Below are 24,827 nucleotides of genomic sequence, written 5' to 3'. Positions count from 1 at the left end.
GAGGTAGCGGTTTTTCCCTACCTGGAAGATTGGTTGATCAAAGCCAAGTCTCCAGAGATTGTGTTGTCTCATCTGCGAATGACAACGCAGTTGTTTGATCTGGGCTTTTCGGTGAATGTACCCAAATCTCACCTGGAGCCCTCTCAACGCCTCCTGTTCATAGGAGCAGTATTGGACACGACAAGGTTTCGGGCCTACCCCCCCGCCTCAGCGGGTACGCGACATTCAGGCGCTGATTCCTTTGTTTCAAAGTGGAGCGGCAGTTCCAGTCCTCAAAGTCTTACGCCTGCTAGGTCTGTTTGCTTCTTGCATTCTGTTGGTCACTCATGCTCGCTGGCATGAGGCCTCTTCAGTGGTGCCTCCGCAGACAGTGGTTCCAGCACAAGGGGGATCTCAGGGATTCAATAAAGATCTCCAGGGACGCTGTAGCGGATCTCCTGTGGTGGGCAGAGGACCTTTTGAGGAAGGTTCGTCAGGAGCGGGCCCAAATCATATTGGTGGCACCGGACTGGCCGAGAAGGGTATGGTATACAGACCTACTTCAACTCTCTCAGTGCCCGCCGCTCCGTCTCCCGCTCAGGGCAGATCTCCTCTCTCAATCACAGGGGCAGGTTTTACACCCCCACCTCCAGAGCCTGCACCTTCATGCCTGGAGATTGAACGGGCAACCTGACTTCTTTTTCTCTCCCACCGGATGTAGTGGATGTTATACTATCGTCCAGGCGACACTCCACTAAATCTATTTATGCCGGAAGGTGGGCAAAATTTGTGCTGTGGTGTGGAGAGAACCGAAAAGATCCTTTAAAGGCCCATCTTTCAGATGTACTTTTGTTTGTTCTCAGTTTGGCGAAGAAAGGCTGTGCTATAGCTACAGTTAAGGGCTATTTGGCAGCTCTGTCAGCGTTTCTTTGCCTTCCGGATCAGCTGTCTTTATTCAAGTCTGCCATTGTACATAGGTTCCTTAAGGGTTTGGTGAATAGCTTTCCTCCTACTCCTTTTCACATGCCTCAGTGGGGCGTAAATCTTGTTTTAATATTCTTAATGGGTTCGCCTTTCGAGCCCATGCATTCATGTCCATTGAGATATTTAGCCTTCAAGACTGTTTTCTTGATCACAACTACTTCTGCCAGGAGGATTGGAGAGCTTCAGGCACTTTCCGTTAAGCCCCCTTTCACTATGTTCTTCCCTGATAAAGTGGTTCTAAAAACCAGGGCTGCTTTTCTACCGAAAGTTGTCACCCCTTTTCATATAGGGCAGAATATCACTCTTCCTGCTTTTTACCCTCCTCCCCACCCGTCTAAAGAAGAAGAGAGACTCCATAGGTTGGACCCTAAGAGAGTCCTGAGTTTTTATCTCGAAAGAACTAAAGACTTTCGTTTGGATGAGCAACTGTTTGTTGGATATGCTGGTCAGCAAAAGGGCAGAGCTGTACAGAAAAGGACACTCTCCAGGTGGGTCATCTTGTGTATCGAGATCTGTTACTCTTTGGCAAAAAAGGTCCCTCCTGAAGGTATCAGGGCCCACTCTACTAGGGCTAAATCTGCATCCTCGGCTTTGGCGAGGGGAGTTCCATTGATAGATATATGTAAAGCGGCAACTTGGGCGTCCCTCCATACTTTCGTAAAACATTACTGTTTAGACTCTGAGATGAGGAGGGACGGTCACTTTGCTCGCTCGGTATTGCAAGATTTCTTGGTGTAATCAGGTGGGCACCCACCACCGAGTGCGGTACTGCTTGGGACTCTATTCACAAGGTGAGGAATCCACAGGTAGTTGTATCCATCAGAAGAACAAGTTACTTACCTTCAGTAACGCTTTTTCTGGTGGATACACTGACTACCTGTGGATTCCTCACGGTCCCTCCCGCCTCCCCGTTGCCTGCCTGGTTACACTCTTATCTTGCAGTTTTAGATTAATATTTATTCTTATATTTTTATATATATATATAGATATATATTTGTATGTATATGAATGCGCTTATATATTTATATGTACATAGTGATATTTCTTTATATATTTTTGTATATTCATGTATTTCAACTCTCAGTAAGAATGGATAGTTTAAATAGTCAAGGTTTTTGTGTGCGTATATCTTTCTATATTATTTATCAATTTTCATGGTCGGTTTACTCCTATTTGCTTTAAGAGCACGAACAAATGTGGTGAAACTGACGTTAGTACGCCGACGAGAACCTCTTATTGGCACGTTGACGTCAGACGGAGTCACGCGGAGCCGTGCCATTATGACGTCCTCGTCGACGTAGACAGCTAGGAAGAAGCCTTTCCGTCAGATGCTGGCGCAAGGATCGAATTCATAAGGTGAGGAATCCACAGGTAGTCAGTGTATCCACCAGAAAAAGCGTTACTGAAGGTAAGTAACGTGTTCCTCATGCTCCAATACTGAGTTGACAAGAACTTCAATTTAAGAGTTAAATACCTCAATGCTTCAGTTCTTCACCTCTGTGCCCCCAGCCAGGGCCATAAATGTGACCGAGGCCCAGGTATCTGCAGCTTGATGATAATGTAAAATGAACATAGACTTTCTTTAACTTTTAAAGGAAAATGAGAAATCAGTTAAGGAAGCATTGTGTGCAAAAAACATTGTATTTCTCATAATACATACATAATGTGCTTAGTGTCCCATGTGAAGAAAGGAACAAGAAAAAACAACAAAGTGTTCATGAACCAAATATAAAAAATGAACACATATGTTTACAGGAAACCAAAACTGACCACGCTGGCCTGGGTGCGCACTAGTATTACTTAGGCTGACCTGGGTGTCTGCATCGTCTGACCCTGCAGAGGAGTCCAAGAAAGTGACAGCTTGTTCTTGAATCCTCCCCAAATGTATAGTCTGTCTTGCGGCGAAGCAATAGTGTAGTATTCCTCCCTTAAGTAAGGGTACGCTTTCTCTTTGGAGAAATTCCTAATATCTTTTGTGACTTTATCTGCCTTCTTTGTCAGTTCAAATCTGTTGTGCTCCTCAATGGTTTTGTTTAGATTATCTAACAGTTGTTTTGCCTCTGCTACTTGTCACCTCCTAGAAGTTCCTTCTCTAAAGCTTCTGTCTCTTTTAACTCCTCTATGGCATGTTCCAGTGCTGTTTCCACCCCAGATGGTGGAAATGTTACTAAAACCACCTTGAAATGTCTTGTCCTTTCTGAAAATACCAGGAACGTTCATCACTACTAAGCCTTACGGTATTGTTCCGGCCTTAAGGTACTCCATAAGCATGTGAGCATGAAGTTCAGTCCTGATATTCTTTTTCTTGCCTTTGTCAAGCTTTTCTAGAAGTTTAAATGACAAGGGAAACCCTGGAAAGAGAGAACCGGGGTACTAATTCTAACAAAACACAACGGTTCTCCTTAAGAACACCGAATGATAATGAAACACTAATGTGTATAGATGAGCACAATGGCCAAATAATACAAAAAATAACCAGGAGATAGCTTAGCTTTCTGACTTGCAGGCCTGTGCCCCCGTCACCTAGTGACTTTTAACCTACTTAGCCTGCTCTGTTTTAGCTCATTTTTTAAAATATTTCTTCCAAGATAACTGCTATGTTTATAGTTAGGAAGATGTTTTGATTTCACGTTACCAGTGCCACTCTGTGAAGGCGTCACTATCAGCGTCAAAGACAAGTGATATACATAGTTATTCACACCATGTCCCTTTCACACTTACGTGTGACAGGAACATAATGTACTTTTGGAGGGAATTGTTTATATATTTGCTGCCCCAAGCATGCCTTCTTATCTATTGTTTGGGAACATACCAGCATCAGGGGTCCTACAAGATCTGTATAACTACATCGCATACAGACAAGATTATGAGAAGGGTTCCTACCAGATGCCGTCAATGCTATCAATGCTACACATCACTTTGATGCAGACCCAGCCTTCGTGTCCCCACAGAGTCTGATGTAGAAACCTCATTCCAAGGTAACAAGGGTTGGGGGAAGTTTCTCATGGACACAGTACTGGCAGCTTAGGTTTAACACAGGCAGCTCTCTTTAGGTTAGAGATTAGGTTCATCATGCTAGGGTTTTAGGGTTATCTCACATTTCATGATTTTGCAAGATGGTGGGTGTTGCTCTTATACTCACAACTCGTTTTTACAATTCTGTTTCTTGCATTGTTCATTATCCTAATCATTGCAGCCCATGCAATTTACAGTAGATTGCAATTTTGTTAACAAAACCTATTAAAATCTTTAATACATCTCTTTCATTGCCTGTGGGTGACTGAGACTTGTTGCTCAGGGTACTATCCGTTTAACCACGACTCCCCTGAGATGTTGCACTCTTGAGTCCATGCGTAAACGCTGCCACAAATCACCTTTTCCTGTTTGGGTTTTTGGTGGGGTTCTGGTTGTGAGCTGGGAGGGTTGGGCCGACAGTTGTGACTTGTTGTAGGATTGGCCTCTTCGCCTACAAACAAAATTGCTGTCATCCCTAAACCAGCAGTCTTGCCTGGAGCAAGAGTCCAACATTATTATTATTATTATTATTATTATTATTATTATTATTATTACTACTACTACTAATACCACCACATGCTATTATGGTAGTAGGCACTAAGTGGGCAACGTACAAGAAACAAATCATGCAAACATAAGTTAGAGATGCCAACACAGTACATTGCAGAATAGAACGTAGATGTTCTATCCGTAGAGATGGGCCTTTAGTATTTCTCTGTAAATTGTTGCTAATTGGATAGGTGGTGGATGTCCTAAGGGAGGAAGTTCCAGAGTTAGCGCCTGTAACTCAGACTTTCATAATCAAGAGTGCCTGATCTCAAGAATCTGGCAGGTACATAGAGGGTCAGCAGATGATAGAGAAAGTATAGCCCTGATTGATCAAAGCAATGTCGTGCCAGGCATTAATCCATAAACCGAATTCAGCTTCACCTTCCAGTGAAGGAAATGGTGTGCCACCAAGTCCTGAATGACGTTGTTGTAGTCTGAATGGAATTGTGCTAAGGCCCTTACAAAAGTAGGTTGAGGTACCCGCAGATTGAACAGAAGACTTTTTTCAAGTCTCAGGTGTAAAAAGCCTTCCAAACAGACAGAAGGAGGTCTGCAGACTTATGAGCAGTCTAGAGAAGAGAGAGTCTGGTGCTGCCCTTCAGAGGTGTGCACTGTAATGGTTGAAGAGAAACCTGGAGTTTTTTCCAATCACCCCCAACCTGCCCCCCGACCACCTCCACCCTGTCCGCTATCAGGCTTCTGCATGGGCTGCTAGCAGTGGACTTGGTGACCCTAATAAGGTCATGGTGCAGGTTCCACCTTAGTGAATCTGTGGAATATGAGGAGATTCCAAGTGTCCTCCATTTTATCCTAATTTGTGTGAACATTAGAATCTCTGGGGTTCGATCTGTGTAAGAGGTACATGGTTATAGTACTATGCGTTTCCTCAAATAGTGTGTCTGACGATGTTATTGATAAGAGGTGGCCTCCTATGTTGTGTTAACGCAATCTATCCTTCAATTTAGCTGCTGTATTGCCATGAAAGCTACCCGTATGGGTGTTATTTGATTGTGATATTGAAAAGTACCTCCACTTCCACAAGCACATTCTCCTTTTTAACACTTTATATATAACCAACTCTTGAGTGTGAATTTAAAGCAAATCTAATTTGTTTGTTGTTGCCTTCAGCCTTATATCCCTGGTCTGGGTAATAACACAGTATTTGAAAGAGAGAGCTAGTGGATCCTTAGCATTTATCTGGGCACTCCTGCAGAACAAACTCTATAAATGTTTGCTTTCATCATTAACTTTTGCTTCAGGATGATCATAAAAATGATTTATTAATCTCCTAGATCAGTGGTTCTCGACCTGTGGTCCGGGGACCCCTGTGAGTCCGCAAAGGCTTTTCAGGGGGCCCACGACTGCTTAGAAAATTAAACAATATTAACAGATTAGGTCCCCAGCTTTCAGTAATGACTCAGTAGGGTGTCCCCGGATTCCAATAATGATTCAGTGGGGGGACCCCGGGTTCCAGTAGTGATAAAGTAGGGGTCCACAGATGTCAAAAGGTTGGGAACCACTAAGTATGTATTCAATTTTTCCAGTGTTCAGCTGCAAATCCAAGAGAAATAAATTGTTGCATATTGGCTTCCATTGAGAATCACAAATTAACATTATATCATCAGGACCAATATAGATTTGCATATGGTTGGTCTCTGTCTAGAGTGGCACAGTAGGCATAAGTCAATGGACTGGAATACGGCCCAAACGATCGCCACTGAATGATCGAAATTCAAGCATTCTTCACATGACATTGTTGTTTCTTTTACTTAGATGAGACTGAGACAGTGTATTTAATATTTTGGCCATTTGGGCTGCCTTGCATATTTTCGTAAAATATTTTCATATTTAGCTGGACTTCACATGGAACAACTTAAGTTTAAAGAATGTGACCCATGTTGGATGAGAGTATCCTTGTGAGATGGTCCCATGTTCTACATCTTTGGTACAAATTTTACGTCTGTGTTCCTGTCAGGATTGGCAACAGTCTGTGTCATATAAAGAATTATATCAGAAAAATTTCAGAAGATGACAGAACTAACTCCATTTATTAATTACACCATAAATAAATTTGAACAAAATCAAAAGTCAGTATACAAATCCAGGCCCACCAATATACAAATGTGATGTGAAAAACAAGTAACATATTGTTCTGTGAACCAGTTTTATGTGCACTTAATTATAAACAGTTGAGAATTGATGTTTACACAAGATTATACAACTACAGCCACAAAATTTGAATGTTTGGTCCTAGTTCATGGACCATCATCAGGACGGGAAAATCTTCGATGAACTTCCAAAATTCACAAAGGGGTATAATCAGAGACAACTAATTAGATTAAGTCAAAGATTGGGGATTCTCTTGGTGTCTCTCACCAAAAAGAACCACACAGACTTGCAAAGTGGCAGAAAAATCACCAAGGAGAAGTAACTGAAAAAACTGATCATGTCAAATATACAGATTCTTCGGTAAGGAATACGTCCAAGGGGACTGTTAAGATCACGAAGGGATCAGAAAAATTCAGACTTTCATTAAGTAAATCTCAAGTGCAGAGAATTGAAAAATGTCCTTTTGAGTGCAACAGGCTCTAGGCTAAATCCAGGACAGGATTGTAGGCTTCTTCATCTGCTTCTTTTTGCTCCTTTGCCTCCACATGCCCAGCTGGTCTAATTTCTGCATACAGGTGTAATTAAATTCGTCATTGGGGACAAGCAAGTCAGAGTATTTGTTGCTGGTTCTTCAGCGTAGACATCAAGAATTGGATTTGGGGCATCTGTTGTAACATACTCAACCACTGCTTGTTTAAGAAAATTATTCCCAGTGCATCCTTCACTGTGGTCCCTCTGATGCAGATTATGTCTATTTTACAGATGCGTTAGTGTTCAATTGAAGACCAAAGCCCACACTTCTTCGGTCCCATCCGAAAATGTGTACTTTGTCCCTTTGGAGAGAAACCAGACACTTCAAATCTCTCATGTTTACTTGTGATGCTACTCTTAGTGAATCTTCAGAGCACTAGCAAGCATGGCCAAGTGATGGCCTATAATTTATATAAAAATGTGCAGGTCTTTATAACATCAATCCACTCATTGGTATCATGAGATGAAATTGCAATAGATGCTCATTTCCACCTCCCACGTTGTAGCACACGTCATAAGTGCAAATATTAGTAAAGAACATATTGCTGAGAATAATTGTAAGTTATGAACATCTGTATATTTTCTAGTTTGCATTTGTGCTGCCAAATTACAATGTTTTGTGCTTTGTAAAAGGTGTAAGGGATTGAAAAACATTAATATTTTCAATCTTTTTAGAGATAAACTTAAATGGAATAATTACTAGTGGCATGGAGTGTCATTCCGAGAAGTCTGATATTTCTGGGTAATAATGGACCTGGAAATCCGGACCCAGAGCCTTGTGTGGTGCTGAAGGGAGTTGCCCCCGGCCTCCTGCTTACTGGGATATGGGCAGATCAGCAAACACTCTGCCTGGTATAATGTAACCCATTTTGCTCCTGCCGCCCTCTGCACCTTGCCCCTAAACATAGCTTCCACATGTTCAACACCTGCTTCAAGGAGGATAGGAAATATTGGTAGATTTAGGCACTTTGTTCCTCACCAAAAGAAGTAAGAAATGCAGATTTCGACACACTGTTCCCAGGTCCAGTTATTATTCTCCATTCCAGAGGAAATAACTTGTATTTTCACAGATTCTGTCACTCCATTATCCCACATTTAAATCCAGGGGCCACTTATTGAGAGCCAAAGTGTGCAGAACAAGCTTTTGTGGAGACCTCTTTGCTTTCCTCTTCATTTTGACAGCCAATTGCTCCTCCCATTGTAGCTGGAAAGCTACTGTTTCAGGAACTCTGGATGAGTCACAACGTAAGGACACTTGACAAATGCCCTGCTCAAACTATCACCTTGGATTTACTGGTCACATATGCCGCAAGGTACTTTTGGCGCTTCTCTGGAAAATTGTATTGATTCTTATACAGCAACATTGTGTCATGTTACATTAGTTTTATGCAAGAGTCCTTTTAAAAGTGCCTTGTGTCACTCTACATGTTTTAAATGTTACCCCATACCTTGAGGGGTTGAATTCAGGGTTCATCATGTAAGTGTACAAAAAAGAGGCAAGGTGCATACTTAGTGACAGTGAATGAGTAATCCTATTCCATCATTTTAAAAAGATTGTTGTGATTGGATTAACATATGGTGATCCTGCCCTAAGGCATGTAGTTGCCTACAGAATTCACCACTGGACTTTTTTCAGTAATACCAAATACGTTTAAGGATCCCGGGATATCCAGTCCTTAACAACCCTTCCCAGAGTCCCATGGTTGTATTATGCCACCTCTGTGGATACTTTTTTTGCTTTCTTTGGCTCTGTAACTCTCCAGATAAATTAAAGCTTCTGGCTGTGTAATGTTTGAGTAATTTACAGTGTAACTTCATTGACTGAGCTTGGGAAATAAATACAATCTTGCCAGGATAGCTATCATTACTGTTGCTGATTTTCTCAATAAGGATATGCCCTGGCCTTTCCATTACTTATCTCCAAGTATGAGTTCTTGAAAGAGTTTCGGGTAACTGGGTCTTGTTATGTTTACCCTCCATAATTCATTGACTCCTCCGCTGGTTCTAAGTCACTACTCCTATTATCTCTTCCCCCTTTCTTGTCCCTAGTTATTCAGATCAATAATTTATGTTTCAGTAATATCTATCTGAACTATGTAAGTAGAGATCCTTTGGTGTTGCTTAAGGACAGCATGATGTCATCTGCAGATAGCCTGTTGTGTTCCTCATTTGGTATTGCTATATCATTTACCTCTCCATGGGCCTTTAAATTAATGACTACTACCTTTGCAAGCAACACAATCAGATCAAATTTGTTTAGTCTGCAATTTACCAGTAGCCTTCCATTCGGGGAAACATAACTTGCTTTGACCAGGACCTTCTGGGGAATGACCATTCTACACAGGCCAAACCTTTACAGCTTGCAGAGTGGCCAGCACATAAGGCTTGCCTCCTGGCTAGCTTTATAAAATAAGTTGAAGAAATTTCTAGTACTATTGCATCCTTGTCTAGCACAGAGAAATTCATCAATCATATTTTTGGTCAATTAAGTATGGGAGAAACTGCTACAGAGTAGAGGCCATTGTCTTCATATAGAGTATTGGACCCACATTGACCACTGTACGCAAGCACCTTTACCTTTGCCACTCTTGAAATTGTCAGTTCCGACATGTAGCCAGATACCTCCTCTATTAGGATAAAGGAGTTTTACAGATTTTCTAAGGACTTAAATAAGTCTGATCCGTCTTCTTACAAAATGAGACAATTAACCCATCCAGATCATGAAGCTTGCCAGATTTAATGGATATGATCGCCTTTGAGATTTCATCCCTATACAGCGACTTTTCAAACTTCGTCTTCAGGTTTAGGGGTATCTCCAGCAATACGTCCTGTCTATATAACGATTCAGCCCTGATTCATTTGTGCCTGACACATTTTTTTTTTTTTTAAATGTACCTTATATTTTCGTCAATTAAAGTTAGTTGCCAATTCTCCAGTTCTACTCTTCCCATTCTCCTTAGTCCTGTTGGTAATTGTTATTGCTATTTACATTGAAAACTTGTCTGTAGTGTTGGAGAGTATGTACTGTTCAACTCATTTTCAGCACGGCTAGCTGAGCCTTCACCTCTTTTAACTTTTTCTAAACCTTTGAAAGTTTCTGTTTATAATATCAGGTGTTGTGATTTGTTTAGATCTGAAGCTTTCACTATTACTTTACCTGTAAGTACTGGTACTTCCACTCTTCATTTTTCTTGAAGTGCCATGTTATGATGTTTCTTATTTCCCTTGAGGATACTGGGTCTCTGCACAAGGCACCTTAAATTACCATTTTTCTGGTTGAAATTTCTGTATTTCTAGCTCCTTTTGAGCTGCACCTGGGGCATGATTCCATCCCTCCTATGTTGTCACTCTTTGCCCTGATCAGCCCTAAACGTCAGTGGTGTAGCTATGTTGCCCTGGATACTAGTACAAGCAGAGTAACTGACCCCCTCCCTAGGAAGACATCTACCACCGACACTGTCAGCTGCCACTGAAACTCCCCAGCCTCCGGTAGAGTCTGCGTCTGCCATATCAAAACTTACTTCCATTCTCATGCACACACTATTATTGTATTTCCACTCCCTACCCTGAATTTCTGCAACTCAAACCCATTACCCTTAAAAACAAAAACAAAGCCAATAGATTTTGCCTTTGTAAAGTGCGTGCACACAAAGACATAACATGCCGGAACCCCCACTCACACTGCTGTCCTTACATAGGCTCATCCCTCATGATCCTCTCACACAGGCATATGCTTCACTCTGCAGTAACCCAGACACAACTTTCAACATGTAGACCACTTACGCTGCACTCATCAAAGACAATATTAATCTTGCATTCACACAGGCACATCCCTAACAATACACTCACAAACCATGGTGGCTATCCTGCACACACACAAGCACACTACTTTTATGTACACCGCTCATTATGAAGGAGCAGAATTTGGACAGATGGTGACATAGGAGACGCAGGTTGAGTATCTGGTGCATCAATCCAACAGTGTAATTCACCGCTCTTGAGCTACACTACACCGAAGCCAGAATGTCCACTGAGATTTTCTACTCTCACATAAGCCCCACTTGGACAAGCACTGCAGATATGTGAGTCTGATCTTTAATGACTTTTGCAGTGAAGTCTTGGCATCAAAAGAAAGTTTCACTTGCCTTCTAAAAACAAGGTGGTAGGTTTTTTTTGTGCAAACATATGCTAACATCAAAAATAAAGGAATAAAGAAACCAAAAGAAAATGCAATTGTGAAAGCCATGTGTTTTAAAAAATAAAATAAAAAAAAAAGTAAAGATTCACACTGGTCTGTCATCCATCTTGGAACAGTAAAAAAATGATATGCAGAATATGGTTTCAAGATGGTGGCATGGTTTTGAAGCTTCCAGCAGTGTTCAATAAGAAAGTTGTGGTCCAGTAGCAATAGAAGGCGAATGTTGGTACTCTCATTACTCAATTAGCACTAGTCTGCATTTGCTGGTGAGATGCTAGGGATGAAGTAAAGGAAATATCTCCGGAGGGCGGACTTCTCCGGAGTAACGAAGATTAAATGGGCAAAATACTATTACTCAGACTGCCAGGCTTCCTATAGACCAGTGGTTGTTTACTAGGCAGAGCCAAACATTGACCCTTGGCTGAAGAGGGCTGATCCACTGTCCAATTGCATGTATGCTGTTCTGAAGGGCTGAACTAATATAATAATGACACTATCTGAAGTGGGCTTACCTAAAGTCAATTTTCTCTAAGCAAGAATATGTATCATTTTTGAGAAAACAGGAAGCTGGTGAGACAGAAAACACAGTCATTTGGTCAAATCTAAAACACTCAGAAATAGAGCACAGGGACTAGGACTGCAGGGAGTCCTTGGCTCACACACATAAGACATACAGCACTGGTCAAGAGCATCACAGTCTTCCCTGAAAAACATGGAACAAGTATGATAATGCAGGGCTGTTGCAAGCTTAAGTTACTGTGGGGCCAGCCAATGCAACCTTCATTCAAAGACATGGGACAAGTGTGGTATTGCAGAGCCATCGCAAGGGTCTTGAAAGACATGGAACAAGTATGGCAGTGGGAAGCACCATTTAACCCCTCCTGTAGATACAATGAACAATCAATATTTCAGATTTGGTGCAAGTGTAAGGAACAACTCTTGGGTGTATGTGTGCAAACTTGAGCCACACTCATAGCAAGATTTCCACAAACAAAAAGTGTACCGCACCAGGCAGGAGTGCATGCTTCCCTCACACCCACCGCATTCCGATCTGGTCACAAACCGTGCAAGCTTCCTTCGCATGCACGCAGCATGAACAGCATCTGCACTAGCAGTCCAGGACTGTGTGCATCAGTAGTGTAATATAGGATATCCTCACATACAGAAGTGTATCTTACTGGCAACAGGATCTTCGCTTATTTCAGGCACAGAATAACCAGAGTAAAGTATAGGGGTTTGTTAGCCACTGAAAGTTCCAGCCAACTGCATGGCTCTTACTCAGCTTGAGGTCCTCTTGAACCTTTGAGTCAAAAATGAGCTGAGCTTTCTTGTGGCTTCTGCCTGCTAGCCAAGCTCTAACCTTGTGCTCCAAGAATAAAAAGCAAAGCATTAAACTTTGATGTCAAACAGTAGCGAGAAAGGGATACCATGATTGTGGCTGAACTACACAATGTGAGACCAGAAAACTTGTGACCAATCCTGGCTTCACTGTGTGAACAAATTGTGTAATCCTGGGCATTTTAGTTTCGCGTTACTCCTGTTTTTTTTCATTATTGCATATGAGAACACCTTGAGATATTTGAGGATGTGTGCTATACAAAAATCTCTCTTGTATTTGACTTAATAGACTCTAATGTTGCTCTGTGTAAAATAAGAATATAGCCCACACGTAGGGTCATATGACAACTGTCTTGTGTCATAGCTCACTAATGATATTGACAACCTAGTGGGGGCATGAATGTTTCTAGGTTTATGTTTAAAAACATTCAGTTTTAATCAACTCCTCTCAATGCAGTGGTATAATCTACTAGACAGTACTCTACATCTAGGTTGTATTCCCTGCTCTCAGTATCTCACTCTGGGGCGCAACATCTTATTTTCCGAGATTCCAGCCGTTTGCACAGGTCTCAGAATGATAACTATTTCTACTTCTGGTTTTACTAGGGAGAAATTGTGCGTTAGCATCCGCAAGAAGTTATTTAAAGTTACCTGTGCATTTTTATAACACAAATTCGAACAAACAACACTCAAATCGTTAATTTTCCCAGTTCCAGCACTCTGTCCTAAGTCTGTGTTTTTTTACTAACTGCCATCTTTTGCCCTCCACCCATCAGACTGAACACAGTGATTATTGTGACTGTCTTGTCTTCAGATGCCACCCAGCAGCACCACAGGAACAACTTCTTCTTTGACCTCTGCTGGCGTCTGGCAGCCATGGCCGAATGGCGCAATCTGCATTTACAAAAGTGAGCATGTGCACTGTTTCGTCATTCAGTGCATGTGCACTGAGGCCTTTATCACGCTCTCACAGGTGCTACAGTAGATTCTGGGGCTTGGAGTCTGACGGCTGCAGCCGAGGGAATGGGACGGTGTTAACAGCAAGCTCTCAGTGCTGGAAGAGCTCCTGTGATCCTAGTAAGCAGTGGTGCTGGAATCATTTTCAGACTGGTAGTGTTGCCATTGATGCTACATCACTGAACTCCAGTGAATTCTGAAAAATCAGTTACCACAAATGAGTCACGCCCATTCAGAAGAAGAGGGATATGTCGCTGCTGTTGCATTTAGGGGCACACTGGCGCAAATATATTACTAAAGCATGGTGTGCAAGCCACAGGCAGCATATTTTCCATTGAATTACCTCTTCATTTGCACAGACATCAATATTAGGGATACAAATATACAGTGCACAAACAATAATGTGTGGTTAGTGGGTTTCAGCAAATATTTGCCATTTGCACATCACCAACTAAAGTGTCTTGTTTTGTTTTCTCCTATTAAAATCTTTGTTTCCGTCACACTTTGGAGTTAGGAAAATAACACTTCTTGTGTGCTTTCCTGTTGATTTATTTTGAAATATTTGTACAGTTCATTTATAGGTATTTAAATGTTGTGTCAGAAGAAAACCACACCCTAAAGCCTTTCCTTTCACACCAGCAAGATGTAGTTCACTTTAAAAAATCCTCACACTTTGCAGTAATTGAAAGAAAAGTAAACACTAGTCTTCCTGTTAAAAGAATAAGCAGCAGCGTGTCAGAAGACTAGATTGGCATTTGAACACTTTCTTTCAACGTACAGCAAATGTGGCAACATAAAAACAAAATGTAAAACCATCTTTAGTGCTCGTTTACCTTTAGAACGCCAGCGTGGTTATTTAGCTGCCCGTGTAGGGCTCAAGGGTTTGTTGTAGTGGGACCCTCTGAGCTCCGGTGCATTGCACCAGCAGCATAAATGGCAGCTGAACCCCAGCTAAAAGTGTTGTAGCTGTGGTACAGTTATAATCCGTGCAAGTGTATGAGCACTGTATGCACAACTAAAAGGAGTCATCTTTTTTTACCCAGATGACACAGTCACCAAGCATTAAAAAGTACTAAACTCTCCAGCTATTTCTTAAAGCATTTAGGGGCTTATTTTTGGGGAATTGGTGTAGGGTAGCATGGGAAGTCTTCTTGCTGCGCAGCCCTACACCAATGTGAAAGGACAGGAATGCACCGTATTAATGCAATATCATTCATTCCTGTCCTTTGCCCCTGCTCTGGTGCTGTTCTGGCTGCCCAGCGTTAAAGCGGGCACCCTTGTACCATGGTGCAAGGGTGTCTGCTTTACATGCAGGATTGTTTTTGTGCCGAAAGGGGCATCTCCCTGTACTAAAACAATCCAGAGAGGCATTTTCCTCTTTCTATGTGTGCTGCAGAATGCCTAAAGAGGACAAAGCGAGAAGAAATGAAGATATTTCTCCTTGTAATGCCTCCCATGGGGAGGAGTAAAGTTGTGGCACTTCCCCAGGTTTACATGATTAAGTAAATCTGGGGGTGTGTCACAATCCATGAGTGTTGTGTGGGAAATCCTACTGCAACGCCCACGGTATGCCTCCCTGGTGCAGAGTAAGGCAGTGCACTACTTGCGCTGCTTTGCCTTACCCCATATCTATGACACCATTCAAATCCACTCAAATTGTCTTTGCATGACCTCAAAGATATGGTTAAGAGGTTTGTGCTGTCAGTGTCACAACAAGTGACGCTTCGGCGGCTCAAGCCTTTCATAAACAAGCCCATAAGTTTCTACTCATGGACTTCATGGAAGATCTGATTATTGCTCCCAATTTTACAAAGTTCATATCACCTTTTGTAAGGGCTGTCGTCTCCACATCTCTGTAATTGATCTACGAAAGTTTTATGGAACTTGGTCCTTTCACCATGTTACAAGGTTGTTCATTTTTTCGGCATGTTTGCTTTGAATCTACTGACTTTGTTTTAAAGCAGTCCTACCAAGCCCACCCTCTGACGAATTTCAGCGTTATTGGGTTTAGACTCCGCTGATGCGAAATATTGTGTCAAGCTTCTCTAAATCTTAGTTGACTTGCTGTTTCTGCTGGGAAAGTAATTCCGCCCTTTGGTTTGGTTATTGAGCTCCTTGATGCAATGGAGGCAGGGAAAACTAGCTCTCTGTTGAAGCTCAATGCCTGTAAGAGTACTGTTCTAGTTCTTGATCAGGGCAGCCTTTGGAGTCCTACATTTTTGGGCTGGCTAGATGGCCCACCACTGTGCCTTATGAATAAAATTAAAGTTCTTGGATTCCTGCTTGAAAAAGAACTGATAAGGTTGCACAAGGTGAACTCAGTAGTTTCTGCCTGCTTTCAAGATGAGTCTTTTAGAGCACCCTCCCGCTTGTACCCCATAATCTTTTAGCCCTGGTAGGGAGAGTAGGGATACTCTCCAGAGTATACTACAGTGCTTTATGCTGTTTGGGGCACCTCCGGAGACGAAATGGAAAGTGCAGTTTTTTTCTGAATTTGGTCGTCAGACTTGTCAGACTTGTCTTTAGGCTGGATAAGTTTGGCCATGTGCTAGAAGCCTGTCAGCATTTACACTGGGTGTCTTACTGTGTATGTTAGTCTGCCTTCTCTTTCAATTTGCTGTTTGTGTAGTCTTAAAGCCAAGATGCCTGCAGGAGTACATGCATTTTCAAGGGCCCTTGCATAATCAGGGAGGTTGCTTGGGTTAAGCGTGACAACGCCTTAAAAACACATTCCTCTCTTAATAGTGAGTTATTTCACTTTTGCTATTGTTAATGCACGTTATCCAGCCCTAATTCCCCCTTCCTCTCAATTTGTCTTATATCATACACAACGCTTTATCCTCTAGCAGTTGGTTTCCAAGATGTTACGGCCAGATCAGAGGTCCTCGGTCTCCTTCTAGCATCCCATGTCCAGTGCCATCTCCTGTGTAATCCTTAATAGGACTAATAACAATTGAGCAAAACCTGTATCACCCCATATTGTGTCATATCTAATGCCTGGCATATTAGCTTATTCAAAGTTGTGTTCAAAGCCATCTCACTTCTCTGTGCTCCCCCTCCCATGTGTTATGGTCTCTTCCTTCTCCTTTTGGATTATTAGTTTGTTCGTGTTATAATACCACAGGGTGCACATCATTATGACATAAAGGATTTACCCAGTAAAAACAGATACTCACTTTCATAGTACTCTTCATTGAGCCACACATTCTAGCAATATCTGTCTGTATATTAAAGGGCAGAAAAGCATGAGGTAACAGCCAAGTCTTATTTTGAAGTTTAGCTTCAGCCTGTGTTGCGGTGGCCATGGACACTATGGTGACTTTGTATGTACATTTTTCAGAGTGTTCACTCTATAAATGTCCAGTCGATGGATATCTACCTGCAAAAGATGTGCAAGTACCCTTAGAAGTATACATTTGTGCATGTTCATTTGCTTTTGCTGGTAGACCTACTAGGAATGCTCACAAATCCACACCTAACACAGTTTCACAAATAGTGGTGGTATTTCGGTCTTCATCAAAACACTTTGCTAGGGTACAGTTCTGCCAGTCCAGATTCTGTTGCAAATTTAACCTCACAGGGAACAGTTTTTGCAAGTTAGTTGACCATCAATGTATAAAACAGTTTGTGAACCAAGCTCAGATTATGGAACTATGGTCAAAGGGTAGGCGATTGGTTTTTACTTATTCAGTATTAAGACATTAAGACGCGTTTCAAAGAATAGCGCTGTCCTTATATTCATGTGATCCTTTACCAACCTACTGCACTGAGCTATGTGGTCCTATTGCTCTGGAGCAATTGCTTTGCAGTACCCTGCATCACAACATGGTAATGAACGCTCCCTGGAGAGTGCTCTGATTTCATGGTTTGAATAACGTTTTCAAAGTTGGCCATGGTCCACAAACGATGAATTGTAACTCATGCGCACAACTATAAGAGGAAGTAAATAAATCGTAATAAATATTCTCTCTGAACATATCTTTAAATTAGACATGTGACCTGTATTGTTGGGAAAATAATTTAATGTACTTATTCAGTTGTGATTGTGAATTCTTTTAATTGCCTGAATGTTTTAATTGTCATAGTAAGTCGTTCCTTGCAGAACATTTACATTTGCTTTTCTGTAGTAGCTTACCAGACTTTAAATAATATAGTAAAAATAATTTGAGTTGTCTAAAGAACATAGCAAAATTAATTTTCGCTGGCATTTTATTTCTCTGTTATTATTTCCAGAAAAAAGTTCAGAATAAATGTAAATATGTAGACCCCTTTCTGTAGCTACCGTAGGTATATTAGTAACTGTGAAATGGTAATTAGTTCCAAATTTAAATCTCTTCATTATATGATTAAGTCGAACTTAGTGTGGAATCTATTATCTTGTCATTCATCCTCAAACTTTTCTTTCATTTTAGCTGCTCCAAAATCAGCTGCGCTCATGGGATCCCTGCCTCCTGGTCCCATGGGATCCCTGCCTCCTGGTCCCATAGGATCCCCACCTCCTGGTCCCATGGGATCCCTGCCTCCTGGTTCCATAGGCTCTCTACCTCCTGCTCCTCCCAACAACCAGTTTATGTCTAATGGTCTACAGAATGGTCCCGGTATTTCATCAAATCAACCACAAAGGTAATGTAGCATGTGTCAGTTTGAAACATGTTTTCTCATTTGTTAAAGTGTAAATAGACTTATGGTTGCACTAAGACAGTTGAAAAGACCTCTGGATCTATTGTCTCACTGCACCTATTTTGTGGGAAGTATTTTTCTTGAGTTTTACCCTGCACAGGTGCATGTATTCTCTGTCCCATTTCAAAGCGTTGGACGTTTATGTGCACCTACCAAAAGCAAACTGCTTTGCTCGTATTTGTAGATGCATCACTTTTCATGGTTTTTATCCTATGTATAGAGAGGCAGAAAATGAAAGTATCTTGCCCTGGGGCTGAGAAAGCTCTTAACATTTCAGAGAGCACTTTTACGCAGTTTAAAAAGTGCTTTGAGCCTCGTACTTCATAGTCTTCTTTTGAAAGGATCATGGAATGCTGTCCGTGCTCAAGTCATGTCATCCATAAAGGCCAAGGTCCCCTCAATGGTATTATAGCTTACTGGGGAGCACGCGAAAGGGTTTTGTGACAGAAACCTCAAGTTCACAGTTTAACAGCGTGGTGGTGCATAAACTCACAAGTGACTCCCGAATTGTTGAAAGAGTGTGGTTATTGTAGCCGTTGATGGCACACAGGTGAAGCCCTAACTGATGGCAGTTTAAAAAAAACACATTGCATGTCGAACCCTGGACAACAGTCACAGGTTTCCATCTAACGAAGCACATGGGTACCACAAAGAGATCTCACACAAGATGGAAAAAGCGGAAGTGAAGGCATGGCTGGCTCCTTTGTAGTCATTGGCTGTACTCCTCCACTTGGGATGTACTTAGTAGAACGCTATTGACTGTAGACCTCTGTCCTGAGGGTGTCAGGGTTAAAATTGTTAGGATGATCCGTCAAGGGGTGCAAATAAATATGGCAGAGCTGGATTGATGACCACATCTCCACTGCTTGCCTGGCCAGTAGAGGGGTCAGGGATGACCCTACCCGGATTTGGATCCTGATGATTACTTTCCTGGGGCCTGCTTTGGCAGTGCGTATCCGTGTGAAGTAGAATGTATGGCACACTTAGGATGCCATGACCTTTTCATGCGCACATATGTAAATCTGATTGTTTACACATTTTCCCGCTCTAAAAAAATTATATTTTTTCCACTAAATACATAATATTTATGAAACCTCTGTGGAACCAAATGGAGGCAAAGCTTTCTGTCTGCAGCATCGACTGAAGTGAAAAGTCAAGTGTTTCTGCCTAGAAACACCAGTATGAATTGTAATATAATCATTTTAGGGCCGGTTAAAACATAATTATGAATATTTCTTTCTTTAGGTTTCCTGGACCAAATCATGTCAACAATTTACCGCCTTCCTATGCACCTTACAACCCTCCTCCATCATACTCCACTACTGCCTCAGCACAGCAAGTGACCAGCCAGCTCAGCACTATGCAGATAAGCAGTCATGGTAAGCTTTTACTCCTCTTTTACGTTGTGGATTTTGATGTTCATAGTTCTAGTCCTTAGTAGTTGACTTGACAACTTTCTTCTTTCAGTGAATCTAAAAGGTATCTGATCTTTTTATTTCTGCTCTGAATAGTGCTGAGCAAGGGGAGTTAAACGTAGGGTGATAAAATACTGGTTAAAACGATTTATTAAAACAAATAATGTAATTCATACACATTGTGCTTTGTTATTTGCCTTATGCTGTTTCTCTTCACTCTCACTTTCCCTCGGCCATGTTCAGAGTCTGATACTGGGGCCATGTTTAGAGCCTGGTACTGGGGTGAGCAACAACTAGATGCCATCTTTGTAGATGGTCTAGTCTTTTGTCTGCGCTCTGTATTTAATGAGCCTTTGGATGCGACATTTATTCTGAATAGTGCTGGTCAAGGCGAGTTAGACAGAGGGTGATTGAAATATTCTTTATGCTGTTTTTAAAATTTTAAAAACCTATTAAATTCTTGCACGTTGCACTTTATGCTATTAGTACCTTTTTCTGCAATCGCATTTTCCCTTGACCATAGTTACAGCTGGGTACTGGGGCGAGCCACAACTAAATGCCATTTTGGTAGGTGGTCTAGTGTTTCGTCCAGGCTCTGTATTTAATGAGCCTTTGGGCGCGACAGTTGGTCTGAATAGTGCTGATCAAGGGGAATTTGATGGAGGGTGATAAAATACTACACTGTTTTTAAAACTAATTAAAAAATATATATATATATTGAATTCTTGCACATTGCACCTTATGCTGTTAATACCTTTTCCCTGCACTCGCACTTTCCCTCAGCTGTGTTTAGAGCCATGTACTGGGGTGAGCACAACTAGACGCCATCTTTGGTAGGTGGTCTAGTCTTTTGTCCGGGCTCTTTATTTAATGAGCCTTTGAAGGTGTGCCAAAGACCAGCCCGTCTATGCCTGTCCATGTTAGGAATGCACCTTGCACCAGGACCCCTGTCCAGTATTCTCCCCTAAAGCACAGTATGTGATGGTTGTTGCAGCGTAACACAGGTAGGCTCTTGTCCTGTAATATTTTTAATTGCATTGAGGGTCGGGACAATGTACATTTGTAGCCACTGTGATTTTGCATGCGAGGTGGAACATATTTTGATAGCATGCACGCCTGGGTGTTTTTCTTTCCCCATCACCCCCTAGACTCTGCTGTTGCCATACTGAGATACACTTTGATCAATAGTTGCTCTCTTATTAAACATAAAATTGAATTCTTTAATCACATTGACACCATACCCACGATAGAGCCTTTTTATCTGAAACCTGGACGAACAAGACCTCTAATCCAGATCTAGTAGTTGCAGTACCAGCAGAATACCCTATTTCTAGGTTAAACTGTGCTTGTAAGTGGGGCGGCAGCTTAGCAGTGTTCTTTCATAACTATTTGGATGTCACCTATGAACCTTCTACGTTAGACTGTGAAGCTATGCCGTTTAGATGCAAGCTAACTAATAACTTCACCTTTAATGGGATACTGGTTTACAGCCCCCGTGCCTGAAAGTCAATTATCTACATACTGTAGGTGACATCCTGGAGCCATGTATGTAGTACCCTAATTTTGCAGTTTTAGGCCATTTTAATTTCTAGCTGGAATATCCCAACAACAAAGAATCTGAACAGCTAACTGATATCCTGAGTGGCTTTGAATATTGCTACACATTTAACAGGGCATATGCTTCATGGGATTTTTTTCAAATAATCTTGATATACAGTTAGAAGCTATTTTACCTATCATCTGGGCAGACCATAAGGCTGTTGATTTTAGTCTAAAACTTCCACCTCTAATTCCTGTCATCATTCAAACTATGCAAGGCAAAAATGTTCAAGTTTGGAATAAAATCAATAAAGCTGAATTGACCAATATTTTAGTTATATTTTAGCCCTTATCTACAAACAACATAGTCATTGCAGCAGGCAGCTATTCTGAATGGATAAGGGCTGCAGTTACCAAGCTTGCTTCTCCTAAAACTATTAAGAGTGGCAGAAGTAGGCCCTCAGCATCCTGGTTCTCTTCTGAACTCAGGGAATTAAAACAGTAATGCTGAAGACAGGATAAATTATGGAGAGGGATCTATCACACTGAAGAAAAGATCAGACATAATCAATACATCCAAGATTACAAAAAAAACTGATCTTTGTTGAAAAAACGAATTATTTTTCAGAAAGACTCTATTCAGCTAAGAACTCCATGAGAGAAGTTTTTATAACGGTTTAGGTGCTTTCTAGCCTAACCACCAGTTGTACATTGTTCCCCAGCCAACCATTCTGCATCAAATTAGCATACTTTTTTAAAAACAAAGTGGAGGAAATACATGGAAAATTGAACCTCAGTTGTATGGCCACAAGCCCGGCCTTGTAGACAAACTGGGCAATTCCTAATTCGAATGATTTCAGTAAGTTCTCTCCTCTTCCTTTGGAAGGAGTAGTAGAATTTATAAGACAAATGAAGTGAGGAGAACTGTCCGATCCCTACCTGCCACAAATCTTAAATGATATAGAAGGAACAGTTGCCTCTCCACCAGCCACACTATTGAATACCATTATTAGCTCAGGCCGCTTCCCTTCTGAATGCGAAAAGGTCTCTATCCTCCCATTGCTGAAGAATCCTTCATTGGATCCAAATAAAGTGAAGAACTATTGTTGTACATACCGCCTCAACTTCTTGGCAAAATTTCTCAAAATTAGTTTGCCAAGAAAACCAGTTTAGAGCCCCTTTCCCCTCCCACTTATGCCCCCAGGGAGATTGAATTTTTTATCCATGGAATAGGTAACAATACTGGGATTCTTTGTTTTGGCCACTCACGTTTTAATAATGAATTTTGGACCTTGGTCCGCAAACACACATTTCAGTAGGTGCTACCTGCCACAATGTGCCTGAGGAAAGAAAAAGAGTGTTTACAACACACGACTTATAATTCATATGTAAGTGACGCTCTTATTTCTGCCTGTATCGAAATTACAATGAAGTTTGTAATGAGGGCCTTTGTTCCCAACAGACTTGCTTTCTTACTCTAAAGTAATTTCCTCAGCGTCCACATCCTGGCGCTCCTATTTGATGGCCACAAAAACTTCTCCATCTAAGTGAATTATTTTTTTAAAGTTTTGGAATATATTCCATTTGCCAGCATTCTGCCTCTATGACCATCCTTAAAGTTGCATTAATCTGTCCTTTTATCTCCGCTAACTAGAGTGGTAGATCTATAGCAATTTTTAGTGCACCTTTAATGAATTATATCTCTAGCTTCTCCCCAGACATGTTTATATTCCTACTCAATCCTCCTTTCTTTTGGCATAGTCTTATTTGTACATAGTGTAGTTAGAACATTACTTTTTAGATTTGCTACATTAACAAGTTTGTGTTGCTCATACGTTTACATCCCCCAAAGAGTTTACCGACATTACAGGGCAGAGTGCTGGCTTGCATGTAACCAGGTGGCTAGCGTAAGATTTACAAATGTTTTCAGAATATTTAGCAGATGGATACTGTGGTTAAAGTGAGACTGAAACTGCAGGCTACAGGATCTTGCATGGCAAGGCGGCATTTTTAGGTGACAGTCTTGATGTCGATTTGCAGGTGGCAAATGGGTAACGTATTTCATAAACATAATTTTCAGAAACAAAATATAAAATATGTATAACTTTCATTACCAGCAAATGCATCTTATAAGTAATGTGTGTAAGTTGGGGCTTCAGATGTCACTGTATACTTTAATAGTAAATTTTACGCCGATTCAACAGTGTCAAGCAAGACATTTTGTCTCTTGTTACTGAGATGGACAGTTCTGAGGGCTAGCAACAAGAAAAGGCCTCTGGACTGTGTCGATTGTGGTAAATGTGCAGACAATTGTTCTTCATATCTGTTGATAACCTGGCCCTCCTGACATCTGCAAACAAACAACATCCCAAGAACATTGAGTTGTCCTGGAATTTAAATAATATGTTGCTATTTTCATGGATAATGATGACATGGTTTGTACAGGTCCAGTTCCACGGATGCCTTCTGGTCCACCTCCTCCAAGTTCTTACCAAGGGCCCACACCAGCGCAGATGCCCAATTCAAACTTACCTCAGATGCCTCCACCACAGACAAATAGTGTGAATGGTTTGTGCACGCCTCCTTCCTTACCACCAATGCACATGCAAGACGGACTCTCTGGACCTAATCTCCCGAATGCCAACTTCCATCAGCAGCAGCAGCAGCTCCGTGGACAACCCCCAGGCCTTGGTTACCCACCACAGCAAGGTAAGGAAAGTAACTTTATGTTTTGTATTGCAGATATCAAAACATGCAAAACAGTGAGCTGTGTTTTGTAGGCGTTACAGAGGTCTGTCAGGATAGCTCGCAGGTTCAAGCAATTCATCTTTTGAACCTCAATGAAAGTAGAAGCAGAGGATGTCCAATTTATGTATATTACGAAGACAGACAACTTGGAGGTTTTTAAATTGTGTTTTTTTAGTGAAACATATAGTATGTTTTACTTGCACAGCTGCATTTCAATGCAACCTCTTTTTTTGTAGACTCAGAAGAGGCATATGGCAGAGCTACTTGCACATTTAAAAAAAGGGCAGGAATGCTGAAAACTACTTTCATTTTTTTGTTGGTTTGGTGCAGCAATTGATGCTCATTAGCCGATTAGGCAAATGATGTTTTCATGGCTGAAAACCGAGCTGGGCACAGCTTCGCAGAAATGAATCGTGCATGATTCTCTTTCAGTGCAACTAGTCATCCACAGTACTTAATTTGTGAAACAAAATATACATTATTACCTGCAGGTGCCCAACTTTTTTGTAGAAGTCCACCATAGGTGCTGCATAATGAAGAGGTTGCAAAATATCAAGGTTGCCAATTCTTGATTTATCTCCTGCCTCTTTCTTCCACCACCATACCCTTGCCAGAGTATCTCACTTTGGCAGGTTCTTTTTTACCCCTGCATATTCATTTTGTCAAGTTTCCCTGTATTTCTCTTTCTTCATGTTTTTCATGCTTTTCCCTTTCTCTTGCTCTGGTTAAAGTGTGGTGAACTAAAAAGGAATGCTATCCTCAGAAATGAGTACCGGACCCCACCG

General features: G+C 41.4%; 1 protein-coding gene across 3 annotated transcripts in view; it reads left to right on the top strand.

The window, feature by feature from the left end:
- The window catches only part of SEC24D (SEC24 homolog D, COPII coat complex component), a 319,615-nt gene that overhangs the window by 72,017 nt on the left and 222,771 nt on the right, over positions 1-24,827 (top strand). For all 3 annotated transcript variants that reach the window (XM_069230160.1, XM_069230162.1, XM_069230161.1), the window contains 3 exons: positions 18,073-18,283; positions 19,586-19,719; positions 23,740-24,003. In XM_069230160.1, coding sequence (XP_069086261.1) covers positions 18,073-18,283; positions 19,586-19,719; positions 23,740-24,003 — 609 coding nt within the window. The remainder of the gene's footprint in view (positions 1-18,072; positions 18,284-19,585; positions 19,720-23,739; positions 24,004-24,827) is intronic.

The sequence above is a fragment of the Pleurodeles waltl genome, chromosome 1_1 (genome assembly GCF_031143425.1).
Source record: "Pleurodeles waltl isolate 20211129_DDA chromosome 1_1, aPleWal1.hap1.20221129, whole genome shotgun sequence".
In the NCBI taxonomy this organism is placed as follows: Eukaryota; Metazoa; Chordata; class Amphibia; order Caudata; family Salamandridae; genus Pleurodeles; species Pleurodeles waltl.
Note: the sequence above shows the minus strand (reverse complement) of the source record. Positions and strands in the feature narration are given on the sequence as shown.